Here is a 16433-nt window from a genome sequence, read left to right as displayed (position 1 = left end):
CACGCCTATCTAGTCCTTTGAAAAAATAATCTTTAAAAATCCACGCCTATCTAGTCCTTTGAAAAAATTAATCTTTTTAAATCCATACCATTATAATCTTAGTCCTTATAGAAAAAAATATTTTTTAAAAATCCACGGCTGTGATAGTCCTTTCAAAAAATAATCTTTAAAAATCCACGCCTATCTAGTCCTTTGAAAAAATAATCTTTAAAAATCCACGCCTATCTAGTCCATTGAAAAAATAATCTTTAAAAATCCAGGCCTCTTGTAGGCCCTGAAAAAATAATCTTTAAAAATCCACGCATATCTAGTCCTTTGAAAAAATATTCTTTAAAAATCCACGCCTATCTAGTCCTTTCAAAAAAAATCTTTAAAAATCCACGCCTATTGTAGTCCTCAAAACATATTTTTTAAAAATCAATGCCTATGATAGTCCTTTTTTAAAAATCCACGGCTATGATAGTTCTTGAAAATTTTTTTTTTTTTAAAATTTAGTCCTTTTAGTCCTTGAGATAATATTTTGTTAATCCACGCCTATTTTAATCCTTGAGATAATATTTTTTAAAAATTGTCCTTCAAATCACTGTCAACATTTCCCTTTCACAGTCCAGTTACATATTTCTGCTGACATACGGAAAGTATTCTTACTGGAATTTTTACCTTAAATAATTTTTCTGTAACTTAGTTTTTTTTCCGAAAAATCTCTTCAGAAGTGAACGCATCAATGACGAATGGTAATACGCGAAGAACAATTTGTTTTCAATTTTATGAGGTTTCCAGAGAAAAAACAAACTCCCGAGAAGAGACACTCTCGGTGTCTGATCACTTGTGCAGAGATCAGTATCGTACAACATTCGCTTACAACAGTCGCTGGACTGAAGAAGATTAAAATTGACCGCTCGCACATCAGAGCATCAGAATATCAGTTATGTTAAGTGTCACTGACTGAGCCAATAGATTTATGTATTTTATTAAGAAAATTATGGCATCATGTTTTGGGTTGGATTTGTCATGAAACATCTTCCAAGTAACGTAAATAAGAGATCATCATTAATCTTGTAGAATTGCAGGGCAGCGATTTTTTTTATTTTTTGCACGAAAAGTATTGTCAAGCCAAGATATTATATCACTTCCATTTGTGTGGATTTTTTATTTTTTATATTACGAACAATTTTTATTAGCCTTTGGCTGAAAGTGATCTCTATTTGTGGTCAAAAGTGTAGGTGTTGGTTTTATTGCTCTTCCTGTAGGATAACATTTTATAAGGTAACAATAACGAGACACAAGATCATGACTAATCCATTGTTAAAGAACTAAATTCAATTGATAAGGACATATGCGAAGTGGATATACCCTATAAACGCAGATTTAAAAAAAAACAGTAAGGAAAGTAGTAAAGTCGGACTGGGCCGACTATATAATACCCTTCACAACTTGGGTATATTCTACATATGGATCCTAAAAGATACATACGTAATTCAGACGAAAATATATATCGGAGGTGTATGTAATTCTGAACCGATTTTCACGAAACTTAGCACACGTCATCCTAGACGTAATTTAGTACGCTATGCCAACATTCGTGCAAGTTGAAGGATTTTCAGGGATTTTGGTCCACCATTTACCTAAAATCGGCCGAAAATATATATGGGAGCTATATCTATATCTGAACCGAATTTCACGAACTTAGCACACATTATTCTGGACTAAATTCATTACGCTATGCCAAATTTGGAGCAAATCGAATCATTTTCAGGGACGTTGGTGCACCAATTACCTAAAATCAGGTGAAACTATATATGGGAGCTATATCTAAATCTGAACCGATTTTCACGAAACTTAGCACACTTAATTCAGTACGCTATGCCAGATGATATATAGGGACATTGGTACACCATTTACATTAAATCGGAAGAAAATATATATGGGAGCTATATCTAAATCTTAACCGATTTTCCCAATTCCAATACGGTTCATCCTTGGGCCAAACAAATGAGCTGCGCCAAATTTTATCCAATTCGGATCATAAATGCGACCTGCACTTTGTTTACAATTTATCATGGACAGACAGACGGACGAACGGACATGCAATAATCGACTCAGAAAGTGATTCTATGCATATTCTTACAAACATATACACAAAGACATAATACCCTGAAGGGTATAAATATATAACAATTTAAGATATAGATATAGGTCCCATATATTGTTTCGCCCGATTTTAGATAAATGGTGCACCAAAGTCCTTATATATCTTTCGATTTGCACGAATTTTGGCATTGCGTACTGAATGAAGTCTAGAAAGATGTGTGTTAAATTTCATGAAAATCGGTTAAGATATAGATATAGCTATTCCCATATATAGTTTCGCCCGATTTTAGGTAAATGGTGCACCAAAGACCCTATATTTATTTTTCGATTTGCACGAAATTTGATATAGTGTAGGCATTTATGTTAGCCGGTTTACATATAGATTAAAATCCACATTTGAGTTCGTCACGTCAATGTTCCTTCGAATATGCGATGTCTGTTCTGATAGAATATACCCAAAGTGGTGAAGGATATCATATAGTTGGCCCAGTCCGACTTTACTATTTTCCTTACTGGTTAAATAATACTTTTCACCTTGGTTCATAACCGTGGATTTTTAAATAATATTTGTTCAAGGTTCTTCATAGGCGGGGATTGTTAAATTGAAATAATATTTTTCAATAGACTTTATAGGCGTAGATTTTTTATAAAATATTTTTAGGTTTCTTCGACACAATTGTTACAAATCAATCACCAATCCCAAATATACCGTTCTCATACCTCCACTTTTCCTCACACATGCCTTCAATGTGTAGTTTTCAATGACAATACTTACCTCGGCCTACTAGAGCTATTTAAAATTATAAATAATGGCTTACGATTTTTATTTCTTGTTTGTGACAGTTTGTCCGATAATAACCCCCCCGTCATCAACTCTCAATGACGCTATCCACAATATTCTGCCAAAACAAATCGTAAATTTTTTACTTAAAATTACCCATTAAGTTTTTGATTTTATAATGAAGTTGTCACAACACTCACGCATATGGTTTTTATGTTCATGCTAAAACAATATCGATTCAGGCAGGAGGCTACAGAACCTCAGCCAACAAATGGCCAAAGTATGAATGATCAAAAAAAACTAAAACTCGTCTAAATTTAATAAGAGTCAAGTTTTTGTTTTGCTTTGCGGGGTATATTGCAAAAATTTAAATAAACACACACACACGTTTTTGCTACAATATTGACAAGTTACAGAGAGGAAAAAAGCGCATTTGAATGACTTGGCCAAAAATGTCGATTTTTTTAAGTCGAACTAAAAGCTAAGCTAGTAATTTGAGACGTTGTTGTAAATCAATGTGACTCAAGTAAGTAACTTACATATAGAATGGCTGTAAAGTGTTTTGTTTAAAGTGTATGTTGGTGTTGCTAACACCGGAGGTGGTTTTGTGACTTTATTTCAATCCCAAATATCAATTTCTTTTTTATTTGTCACATCTGGATTAAGACGTTGTATCATGATGTTAGCTTAGCTTTGGTTTTAGTAAAACTTCAGTAATAATAATATGCAGTCTGATAAGTTACCTCCAGATGACAAGTTTTTACACTATTTTCGGAATAGTTATAATTAAGTAAAAATTATCGTTGAGTTCAGCCCGGACGAACTTTCCATACCCTCCACCATGAGATGAAGGAAACAGAATACCACACTACAAACTCACAGGCTTTCAACCTTACAGGCTTGAGTACCATATCATGGGGCCTATAGCAAAACACGTGGACCGATGTTGATCTTTTTTGGTACGACATTTGGCAACCAAAATATCATACTAGGGCCAAATTTTTTAAAATCGCAACAAAAATACTGAATATGGGGTGTACCCCATGAGATAGGTGAGATTTTTTACCAATGAAAAAATATAAATATGACATTTTATATAAGTGATATAGGCGTAGATTTTTTTTATAATATTTTTCCATGAGTATTAATAGGTGTCATTGTTTTTAATTAATACTCTTAAATAAATATAATTTTTTCGCATATGCAGATAGCTAGACATAGGCTATTAAATTATGTTTTACGAGGTCTTCACAGGCATAGACATTTAAAAAATAAATATTTGTAGAGATATTTATAGGCATAGATTTAAACAAATAATTACACGCGTATTTTTCATTTAATATGGAATGACGGTATCATTATACAATTCACGTCACTGTGATACAGGGTTAGCCATTTCTTGGTTTTAAAAGTAAACGTTAATAAATAAAACACATACAACATATTTTTTATACCCTACACAACTATGTTGTCAGGGTATTATAGCTTTGTGCAGCCCCAAAAGTTTGTAACGCCGCGAAATACTGGTCCTAGACCCACCTTTAAGTATACCGATCGTCATATCTCGACTAGCTGAGTCGATCTAGACATGTGTGTCCGTCCGTCTGCCCATTATAATTTGTAAACACGATACAGGCCACAGTTATGGATCAATCTTCACGAAATTTTGCATGTAGGATGGGTTCGGCCCAATGAAGACCCCTATTGTAAGATCGGTTAATATTAAAGGATGAAATGGACCAAATACTTAATTTTTTTCGGTTTTTCTGGTCGCTGTAGAGGCCGCAATTATGGCCCAAACATGGGGAAGGTGATTGGGCCAAAGAATAAGCATGCCTGTTTTAATAAAAATCGGTCAATATTTAGCGGGTCAAATGGACCCTGAATTTTGTGTGAAAAATTACAACATTTGTATTCTATGGCGTATATGTTTACTCCTAAAGGATATATACCCGAAAAGTTGATAGTATGTCCAAGAGGAGTGGTTGGCTTTTAAATTGATACCAATTATTTTGTCGTATGTACTCGGATGTGGGAGTTACACTTAACTATTTTCAGGTGCTTACGTATTCAGATATTATTTAATAAACCATTGCCACACTAGAGGGCGTAAATATAGCGCTGATCGCTTTGAAATGTTCCATGAGGTACCACTTATGGTCAAGGACAACGCCTTTAATTTTCGGAGATGATCAGATAATAATTTTGGGATGAAGTGGACCGAAAACTTATTTTTTTGTATTTTTTTCCGATTCAAGTGGACCGAAAACTTATTTTTTGTATTTTTTTCCGATTCAATGTATAGGCTGCAATTATAAGCCGAACATCACAACCCAACCCACGGTGAAGAGAAAAGGGACAAGTAATTAGAAGAATATTGGTAATATTCCGAAAATATGTCAGTGTAAGGAAGATGTGCTGTTGACCTCTAATCGGACAAGAGGGTGCAACTATCATGAAATGTTACCCAGGCTCGGAATACAAATCCGCAGAAAGATAGAGTTCTATGGTAATTGTGTAGGGTATCGTATGGTCGGCGCCGTACGACTATACTGCTCCGCTCACTGGTTTTATTTTATATATCTTTTTATATCCTCCACCATAGTATGGAGGGTATATTAATGTTGTCATTCCGTTTGTAACTCATCGAAGTATTCATTTCCGACCCTATAAAGTATATATATTCTTGATCAGGTAAAAGTCCGTCTGTCCGTCCGTCCGTCTGTTGTAATCACTCTTTCTTTTGAAATAATTGAGATAGGGTGTTAAAATTTTGCATAGGTTTGTCTTTTGTTTGCAGGCAGGTCAAGTTCGAAGATGGGATATATTGGCCCATGTTTAGGTATAGCTTCCATATAATAGTACCCCCCAATTTTCGGTATTTTAAGGGTCTTTAGCGCGTTTTTCAACCGAATACGCTGAAATTTGGTACATTGGGTAGTAAATGTATCCACAAGAAATTATAAATATAGGTTCACTTTTTCTTGTAGCCCCCATATAACGGTACCTCCTAATTTTCAGTATTTTGGGGGTTTTATCGTATTTTTCCACCAAATTGGCTGTAATTTAGTATTTTGAGTTCTTAGTAGGTACCAAATCTCTCCACAAACATTTATAAATATAGGTAATTTTTTTCGGATATCCCCATATAAGGGTACCCCCCAATTTTCGGTATTTTGGGGTTCTTGAGCGCGCTTTTCAACCGAATTCGCTGCAATTTGGTACATTGGGTTCATGTTGGGTACCAAATATTTCTACTAAAAGTTATAAATATCGGTCCACTTTTTCTGGTAGCCCCATATAAGGGCACCCCAAATTTTCGGTATTTTGAGGTTCTTGAGCGCGATTTGCAACCGAATTCGCTGAAATTTGGTACATTGGGTTCTTATTGGTACCAAATATCTCTATTATAAATATCGGTCCACTTTTTCATTTCAAATACCTTCAGTATACCTCAGGAAATTGTACATGAGGAAGGGGACCGGGCCGAAGAATACGCAAGATCCGTCAAAATTTAGCGGCTCAAATGAACCGGTGGAAATTAATGAAGTTTTTGCTTGTTGTCTTGTTAACTATTTTTAATAGATAGATTTGTCACACAATCTTTCAAACGATCTAAAATATAAAAAGGTTGGTATTGCCATTGCTCTTAATATTATTGAATACTTTACCAAAATGTATTTGCCTGTAAGTGAATTGTCGCATAGTTGTTTCTATAATGCAATTTTATTTTAAAAATGATTTTTATAATATCTATAAACAAACTATTTTACAATACAAATTTTAAAGTACAATATAAATATTAAATATATACAAACATATAAAATTACTTATATCCTAAGACTAGACAAAAAGTAATCTAAAATAATTATACAATTAATTTATGATTGAATACAAATTTGAAGAGATTTACAGTGATATTAATTAAACCAACATATACAAAATTTTATAAAATTTTCTATAAAGAACATATGTTACCCACATAAAAGTGGCTTCGAGAAATAATTCTATGACCAAATTTTCAAATATAAAATAAACAGTAAGGAAAGTAGTAAAGTCGAACTAGCCGACTATATGATACCCTTCACCACTTTGGTTATATTGTGCATATGTATCCATATGTTCCCTCGAAGGAACATACTCATGTCTTTCTGCAACCTGTGGTAAATTTAATTTTATTCCGTCAGATTTAAAGTCGTCTGCGTACCATGGGACAAATTTATGGAAAACGATTCATAGCAAAATAGATACACGCTTTTCGGTACGCCGCACTTTTAACCAGTAAGGAAAGTAGTAAAGTCGGACGGGGCCGACTATATGATACCCTTCACCACTGTGGGTATATTAAACAGATGATTCCTAACAGACGTCGCATTATTGAAGAACCATTAACATGAAATTAAACATGTCATTCTGCAACCTATACTAAATTTTGGTCAGGTATAGAGTTGCTTCTTACGATGGGACAAAATAATGTAAATAAATTTAAAGCGAAATATCGAAATATAGGTTACACTTATTTCAGTATGGTTTTTGCATTCGGCCACATTTTGAGTTTTTTATTTACTTATAAATCCAAATTTACTTATAAATCCAAAATCGGACGAAAATATATATGGGAGCTATATCTAAATCTGAACCGATTTTCACGAAATTTAACACACATCGTTCTAGACTTAGTTCACTATGCTATGCGAAATTTCGTGCAAATCGAAGGATATATAGGGACATTGTTGCACCATTTACATAAAATCGGACGAAAATATATATGGGAGCTATATCTAAATCTGAACCTATTTTCACGAAATTTAACACACATCGTTCCAGACATAATTCAGTACGCTATCCCAAATTTCGTGCAAATCGAAGGATATATAGGGACATTGATGCACTATTTACCTAAAATCGGACGAAAATATATATGGGAGCTATATCTAAATCTGAACCGATTTTCACGAAATTTTACACACATCGTTCTAGACTTAATTCCGTACGCTATGCCAAATTTCGTGCAAATCTAACGATATATAGGGACTTTGGTGCAATATTTACCTAAAATCGGACGAAAATATGTATGGGAGCTGTATCTAAACCTGAACCGATTTTCAGGAAATTTAACACACATCATTCTGGACCTAATTCAGTACGTTTCGTGCAAATCGAAAGATATATAGCGACTTTGGTGCACCATTTACATGAAATTGGACTAAACTATATATGGGAGCTATATCTAAATCTGGACCGATTTTCTCGAAACTTGGCAGACATCTCTCTAGGCTTAATTCAGTACGTTATGCCAAATTTCGTGCAAATCGAAAGATATATAGGGACTTTGGTGCACCATTTACATGAAATCGGACGAAACTATATATGGAAGCTATACCTAAATCTGGACCGATTTTCACGAAACTTGGCAGACATAATTCTAGACCTAAATGATTAGGCTGTACCAAATTTCGTGCAAATCGAAAGATATATAGGGACTGTTTTCAACGAAACGCAATAACGTCATTCAAGTCCCAATTTTATACGTTGTGCAAAATTAATCGGACAAATATTAGGAGTTTGGTGCACCATTTATGTAAAATCGGACGATTTTCCCGAAATTTAGCACTTATCATTGTAGATCCAATTCAAATTTCGTGTAAATCGAAGGATGTAAAGGGATGTTGGTGCTCTATTTACCTAAAATCTGACGAAAATATATATGCGAGCTATATCTAAATCTGGACCGTTTCTTATGAAATTCAACACACGTCTTTCTATACTTAATTCGGTACACTATGCTAAATTTCGTGCAAATCCAAGGATATATAGGGACTTTGGGGCCCAATTTACATAAAATCGGACAAAACTATATATGGGAGCTATATCTAAATCTGAACCGATTGGAACCGAAACTTAACACACATCATTCTACACTCAATTCAGTACGATGTGCCAAAGTTCATGCAAATCGAAAGATATATAGGTACTTTGGTGCACCATTTACCTTAAATCGGACTAAAATATTGTCATATATATTTTCGTCCGATTTATATCTAAATCTGAACCGATTTGTCCCAATTTCAATAGTATTCGTCCATGGGCCAAACAAATGAGCATTACCAAATTTCATCCAAATCGGACCTGTACTTTGTTTACAATTTAACATGGACAGACGGACTGACGGACATGTATAAATCGACTCAGAAAGCGATTCTATGCATATTCTCAAAAGGAACCATGGGTTTATCTCGATTCCTTTTGCCTATTATAAACATATACACAAAGACATAATACCCTGTACCACAGTGTGATGAAGGATATAAAAATGTCGAATATATATGAGAACTGTAAATAAATGTGAAGCATATATGGGAGCTATGTGTAAATCGGAATCGATTTCAATAATACTTTGCATACGTACGTCATTCTAGAATCGGACAAACCATGAGAGTTTGGTGACACATTTACCTAAAATCGAACGAAATTATACATGGATGTGATATGCTAATCTGATTCAATTTCAATGAAAATTAGCGCACTCTATTCTAGAATCAAATCAATACAAATCTCGGGAGCTTGGTGGAACATTTACATCAAATCGGACCAAAATATATAAAAAGTTTGTTTTTTTTTCTTTCTCTAGTCCCACATACTGCATGTACAAAATTTCATTAATATTTAGTAAATCCGTCTATTTTTATCCAGTCTTACAAGAACCTGACAACATTGTGGGACGTGCGCACACAATTTTTTTTCAACCAAAGCGGCTATTTTCAAATAAAGCGGCTAAGATTTTCAAAATACCGAAAATTAGACAGCACCTTCCTATAGGCCTATGTCAAAACAGGACCCTATAATTATCATTTCCCCCATATAAATATGTTGGTTTCCAAAAACTAGGCAGCCCGAATTCAAGTTTTTTTGGTTATAAAATGTGCCTAAAACCTAAGGAGATATCGTTATATGGGAGCTAAAGAATTTACTTTTCGTCGACAGCCCAATCCGTTCAGAGGTGTTTAGAGCCATGTCTGCGTTCACCATTCCTGCAAAATTGATAGGCTATGCAGGATAACTTCAAGTGACACAAGGTCAGCAGTTAAAGTCGGAAATGACCTCTCGGAGCCCTTCAATATCGAACGAGGATTCATAGAAGGTGACAGTTTGCCGTGTGACCTGTTTAACAAATGTGAACAAAAATCCGAAGGAGAATAGTGTTGGTCAACATATGCTACTATGGTCTGTGTAAGCAACTCAAAAGCAAGGCCACCTCCCGCCAGACCAAAAGCACTCTCCACATGGATCTGACACACTTTTGTATGGACCTTTAGCATGGGTGCAGCAGATGAGGCAGCTTTTAGAGTGTTTGAGGGAGAAAATTCCGAAAGATCTATGGGCCCATCTGCGTCGGCGGTGAATATCGCCGTCGAAAGAACCATGAGCTATACCATCTATTCTCGGACATCAACATAATCACACGGATCGAGCTGCAGCGACTACCTTGGCTAGGTCGTGTTGTGAGAGCAATACCAAGTGTTTTTTATGCAGAAAGGGAAGACCACGAATCCGATGGAAAGATCAAGTAGAAGACTACGTCTCCGAACATGGTTTTTCCAATTGTGCACAAAACCGACGCGCTTGGAAATCTTTTAAGCTCTGTCACAAGCCAGCTATGTAAGTACTTTGTGCGCAAAATACATGGGCTGATGGATGCAATCGCTTAATTCGACCAAAAAGAGATTCATATTATATCCGCAAATAAAATCTTGAGTTTACACTTATACACCAATGTCTGCGATAATTCAAGACATATCCTTTTAATTTAGAACCAGTGAGCGGAGCAGTACAGTCGGACGGGCCCGACCATATGAAACCCTATACAACTGCCACGAAAATCTAACTTTCTGTGGTTCTATATTCTGAGCATGGGCAATATTTCGTGATATTTGAACCCTCTTGACCGATTAGAGGTAAACAAATATTACTAATATTCAGTGCAGCCCTTCTAATTACTTGTCCAGATTCCCTTCACCGTGGTTTGTGTTGTAATGTGCGGCTTTCAATTGTGATCTATAGCTCGATTCGAAAAAAACACAAAAATTAAGTTTTCGGTCCACTTCTTCCCAATATTATTATTATCTGATCATCACCAAAAATTATAGGCGTTGTCCTTGACCATAACTGGATCCTCATGAAAAATTTCAAAGTGATCAGCGCTATATTTCCGCCCTACAATGTGGTAATGGGTTACTAAATAATATATGAATACGTAAGCACCTGTAAATATTTACGTGTAACTCCCACATTCGAGTACATACGACAATATAATTGGTATCAATTTAAAGGTCAACCACTTCTCTTTGATATACTATCAACTTCTCGGGTCTAGGTCCTACAGGGGTAAATCTATACGCTATAGAATACAAATCTTGTAATTTTTCACACAAAATTCAGGGTCCATTTGACCCGCTAAATATTGACCGATATTTATCAAAACAGGCATGCTTATTCCTTGTCCCGATGCCCTTCTCCATGTAACAATTCGCGTTGTTTGGGTCATAATTGCGGCCTCTGGAGCGACCAGAAAATCAGACAAAAATGAAGTTTTTGGTCCATTTCATCCCCTAAATATTAACCGATCTTTTCCAAAAACAATAGGGGTCTTCATTGGCCAGAACCCATCCTACATGCAAAATTTCGTGAAGATTGGTCCATAACTGTGGCCTGTATCGTGTTTACAAATTATAATGGACAGACGGACGGACGGACGGACACACATGTCTAGATCGACTTAGCTAGTCGAGATATGACGATCGGTATACTTAAAGGTGGGTCTAGAACCAATATTTCGCGGCGTTACAAAGTTTTGGGGCTGCACAATGCTATAATACCCTGACAACATAGATGTGTAGGGTATAAAAGGTTTTCTATATTTTTTACCATTTAAAAATTTGTACCATTTTAAAAAATATCACTGTTAATATTTCCCAACAAAAATCTACAAATTTTTAATTTTATTAAAAAAAAAACATCAAATAAATGTAAGTCTCAATAAAATGTTCAAATAACTTCCTTAAACATTATTTCTAATATTGCTTGTTCGCATTTAAATATAGAGAAACATCAGCAATTGTATACCATACAATGGCTTTTGGGCAAGGGAGCATTTTTATTTTGTTATAGTTTTTTTTTACAGAAATTCAACTAACACATTTAAATCTATAACTAATTCCTATCAATAAGTTATTTACACCACTTTATATGATTTTGTACAAATTAACGAACTTTTAAGATGATACCGCACTGGCGGCTGGTTGTGTTAGATTATTGTTATTGGCCGCCTTCTCTCGTTCCTGTAGCTCTTGCAATTCTTCTTCTTCGCGGGTCAATGGTATTGTCGAATGATTGTACAGGCCCTGGGCCATCAGTTGTAGGGCAAGGGGATTTTTGACACCGCTGGATTTTTTCAATTTCGCACGTTTATTTTGAAACCAAATTTTTATTTGAGCCTCATTGAGGCCCAGCTCCGAACTTAGCTGTTGCCGGCGTTTTTCGGTCAGATAGCGATTTTCATTGAATTCATGCTGTAATGAAAACACAAGGGGAAGAAAAACAATTCTTTATTGTGTTGAATTTTAAAATATAGACAAATATTTAATTATGTCTTATTAATGTTTTTATTTGCTTCGCAATGCCTACCTTCAGTCTTGCTAATTGCGAACCACTAAATGCTGTACGCGGTCGTTTATCTTCTGATGATGATGAGGATGATGTCGTCGATGTAGCTCCCGCTGCCGCACCCGTTGTTGAGCCTGTGCTGCCTGCGCTAGCTGTGCCGGATGGTGAGTTGGCTTTTTCATTTGGTCCAGTGGTTTTCTTAGGTTTTCGCACTCGTGGACCTAGATAATTTCATTTCATTGCAAAAGAGAAGGGAGAGAACAATTAGAATTTGTTACGTTAAAGGAAAACAGCACATAAAAATTCCTCAAAGCAAATAAAACAAAAAATAATTGCGCCACAATGACTGGGCCAGTCCAGTCTACTGTGTAAATTTTGTGTGTTTGGACTTAATTCATTTTCACTTTTATACTGCATCACCAAATCAACCGAATGGTTGGAATGGATGCAGGAGTAGTCCACACCACACCCATAAATTGTATTTGGAAACATTACACGTTTTGTCCATTCATTCATACAGTCTGTGTTGGTCGATCTTTGTTTAACGCTGCCGCTCAGAGATTCCATTTGCCCTTCCCTTCCTCTTTTAAAGATTTATGTGAAATTTTGAAAATTATACGCAAAAACTTTTTCGTGTCGAATTTTTCACTGGTAGTTAGTCATTGCATTATTTCAAACAAACGAACACATTCATCTCTATATCCACCCCCGTTATTATTAAGATTTTTTTAAGTGTGGGAATTAATAGAAGTGAAAGAAAAATAAGGGAGATAATCTGAAGCTCCTTCAAAAACTATACGTTAAAATTCTACGCCTTCTAGACCTTAAATTACGATAAAGCTTAAAACGGGAGCTCTATAGAGGTCCGTGTAGGTGAATAGAAGCTCTAAAGAGGTCCGTATAGGTTAAGAGCAGCGCTATACATGTCCGTATAGGTGAAGAGGAACTCTATAGAGCTCCGTGTAGGTGAAGAGGAGCTCTATAGTGGTCAGTATAGGTGAAGAGGAGCTCTATAGAGGTCCGTATAGGTGAAGAGTTACTCTATAGATTTACGTACAGGTGAAGAGGAGCTCTAAAGAGGTCCATATAGGTGAAGACGAGCTCTATAGAGGTCCGTATAGCTATAGAGGTCCGTATAGGTGAAGACGAGCTCTATAGACGTCCATATAGGAGACGAGGAGCTCTATAGAGGTCCATATAGGTGAAGACGAGCTCTATGGGGGCCGTACAGGTGAAGAGGAACTCTATAGAGGTCCGTATAGGTGAATAGGAGCTCTATAGAGGTTCGTATAGGTGAAGAGGAAATCTATAGAGGTTTGCATAGGTGAAGAGTTACTCTATAGAGGTACGTACAGGTGAAGAGGAGCTCTAAAGAGGTCCGTATAGGGGAAGAGTAGCCCTATGGAGGTGTCTATATGTGAAGAGAATCTCTAAAGAGATCCGTATATGCAAGGAGGAGATCTATAGAGCCCCATATAAGTATTGAGGTCCGTATAGGACCTCTATAGAGGTCCTCATAGATGAGAAGGAGCTCTACTATACAAGGAGAATCTCTAAGGAGACCCGCCTAAATATAGAGGAGCTCTATGGAGGTCCCTGTAAATAAGAAGTAGCTCCATTAAGGTCTGTAAAGGTAAGAAGGAGATCTCTATAAGTCCGTATAGTAATGTAGGAGCTCTCTAGAGGTTCGTATAAGTGAAGAGGAGCTCTCTAGAGGTCCTTATAGGTGAAGTGGAGCTCGACAGAGGTCCGTATAGGTGATGAGTTACTCTATAGAGGTACGAACAGGTGAAAAGGAGCTCTAAAGAGGTCCGTATAGGGGAAGAGTAGCCCTATGGAGGTATGTATATGTAAAGAGAATCTCTAAAGAAATCTGTATAGCCAAAGATGAGATCTATAGAGCCCCATATAGGTATAGGATCTTTATAGTGGTCCGTACAGGTGAAGAGGATGTCTATGGCGGTTCGTCTACGTACGAAGTTACTCCATAGAGGTCCGTATAGGTAAGGATGAGATCTGTAGAAGCCTGATGATGAGGTCCGTATAACTCTCGAAGGAAGTAACCAATTGGAACTATATATACAAATTTAGGTTTTTTTTTCAAACATATCATATTTTCGAATACGGGTACTACTACGAGCACACCCTCTATAATTTGGCACCCTCTATAATTTGGCATACAGGGTGCCAAATTACAGCCACATCAGTGTGAAACAGGGATGCAAAATGAAATTACTGAAATTGTACTGGATTTCAATAAAAAGTGTACTTTTTTCAGTCCGATTGTACTTATTATGTATTTTAATAGCATTTTTATTGTTATTAATAATAAATACAAACATACATAAAGAATTCATTTTTATATACACATAGATAAGATGAACACTTAAAAATTAACAAAAAGGCACATACTAATTCATTTGTGGGTCTTTAATGTACAGTTTACATAAAATCGGAAGAAAATATACTATGTCTAAATCTGAACCGATTTTTACGAAATTTAACACACATCATTCTAAACCTAATTCAGTACGTTGTGCCAAATTTCGTGCAAATCGAAATATATATAGGGACTTTGCAACACCGTATACATTAAATCGGGCAAAAATATATATGGGACATATATATCACTCTGGACCGATTTTCAGGAAACTTAACACACATTATTCTAGACCTATTTCAGTACGCTATGCCAAATTTCGTGCAAATCGAAAGACATTTAGAAACTTTGGTACACCATATACCTTAAATCCGTCGAAAATTGTATGGGAGCTATATCTAAATCTGAACCGATTTTTTCACAATTTCAATAAGGTTCGTCCTTGGACTAAATAAGTGACCTATGCCAAATTTCATCCAATTCGGATCATAAATGCGACCTGTACTTTGTTTACAATTTAACATGGACAGACAGACGGACGGACGGAAATGCATAAAGCGACTTAAAAAGTGATTCTATGCATATTCTTAAAAGGAACCATGTGTCTATCTCGTTTCCTTTTGCCTGTTACAAACATATGCACAAAGGGTATAATAACAGTGAAAAGGGTTTGAAAATTCTGAAATAATAAAATTGAGCCTTAACTTTTGGGAATCAGCTTCGAAATCACCGCGTGTAAAATAATATTGAAGTGATTCCCACTGCCCCAAAATTGTTTCAATAACTTCTTGACGTGAAAGCCATCGAGTTGTTGAGTATTTAAAAACAACATGAATATCTGTACGGATTTATTCCTGAAACATTGAAAAATAATCTCTCTCATAGAACTGTTACAGAAATAATAATTCAAATGTTTACTGAATTTATCAATCTGATGGGGAATACTGAATTTTGAAGCGGCATAGGACACTACGTTTAAACTATGGCAAATTCATCCATTCGTAACGACAGCGGGGGATGGCGATTCATTTCATATTGTATGTTTAAGCACTTATAATACTTTTGAGTGAGAATAATTTGTTGCAATTTAGAAATAGTGCTAAATATGTCATTGGGGTGCTACCGTATTTTTGACTTCCAAATAGTGCTAAAATTAGTACAATTGTACCAACTTTTGCATCCCTGGTGTGAAAGTGCCATGAAAATGCCGAAAACGGGTCAGTAACGTTATATGGGAGCTACTACGGAACTTTGGCCAACATTGATCGATTTTGGTAGAGAGGTTTTATAATCAACGAGACTACAAATATAAAATTGCAGCTGATTTAGTTGAAGGATATAAAAACCCGAACATATAGTGGAACCTTCAAATATAGACATTGTTAACATTTCTTTCTGGAGGACTACCAACCCTTAAACCCCGAAATGCCAATTTAGAGTCAACCAACAAAACATTTGAAGTAAACTTTAAAATTGATAAAATATTGATGAATATATTGAAAACCAGTGAGCGGAGCA

At 35.7% G+C, this 16433-nt stretch overlaps 1 protein-coding gene across 1 annotated transcript; it reads right to left on the bottom strand.

The window, feature by feature from the left end:
- Positions 1-12144: 12144 nt before the first annotated feature.
- LOC133335873 (homeobox protein E60-like) lies at positions 12145-12756 on the bottom strand (the record flags this gene model as incomplete). Its single annotated transcript, XM_061544165.1, has 2 exons — positions 12145-12475; positions 12543-12756. Coding segments are annotated over 2 exons (545 nt in total), but the record flags the coding sequence as incomplete, so codon positions are not given.
- Positions 12757-16433: the final 3677 nt, after the last annotated feature.

This window comes from Musca vetustissima, unplaced genomic scaffold (assembly GCF_032173495.1).
Source record: "Musca vetustissima isolate MV318-11 ecotype Yass unplaced genomic scaffold, APGP_CSIRO_Mvet_v1 utg1328, whole genome shotgun sequence".
Lineage (NCBI taxonomy): Eukaryota > Metazoa > Arthropoda > Insecta > Diptera > Muscidae > Musca > Musca vetustissima.
The sequence above is the reverse complement of the archived record's forward strand: the minus strand, read 5'-3'. Positions and strand labels throughout refer to the sequence as shown.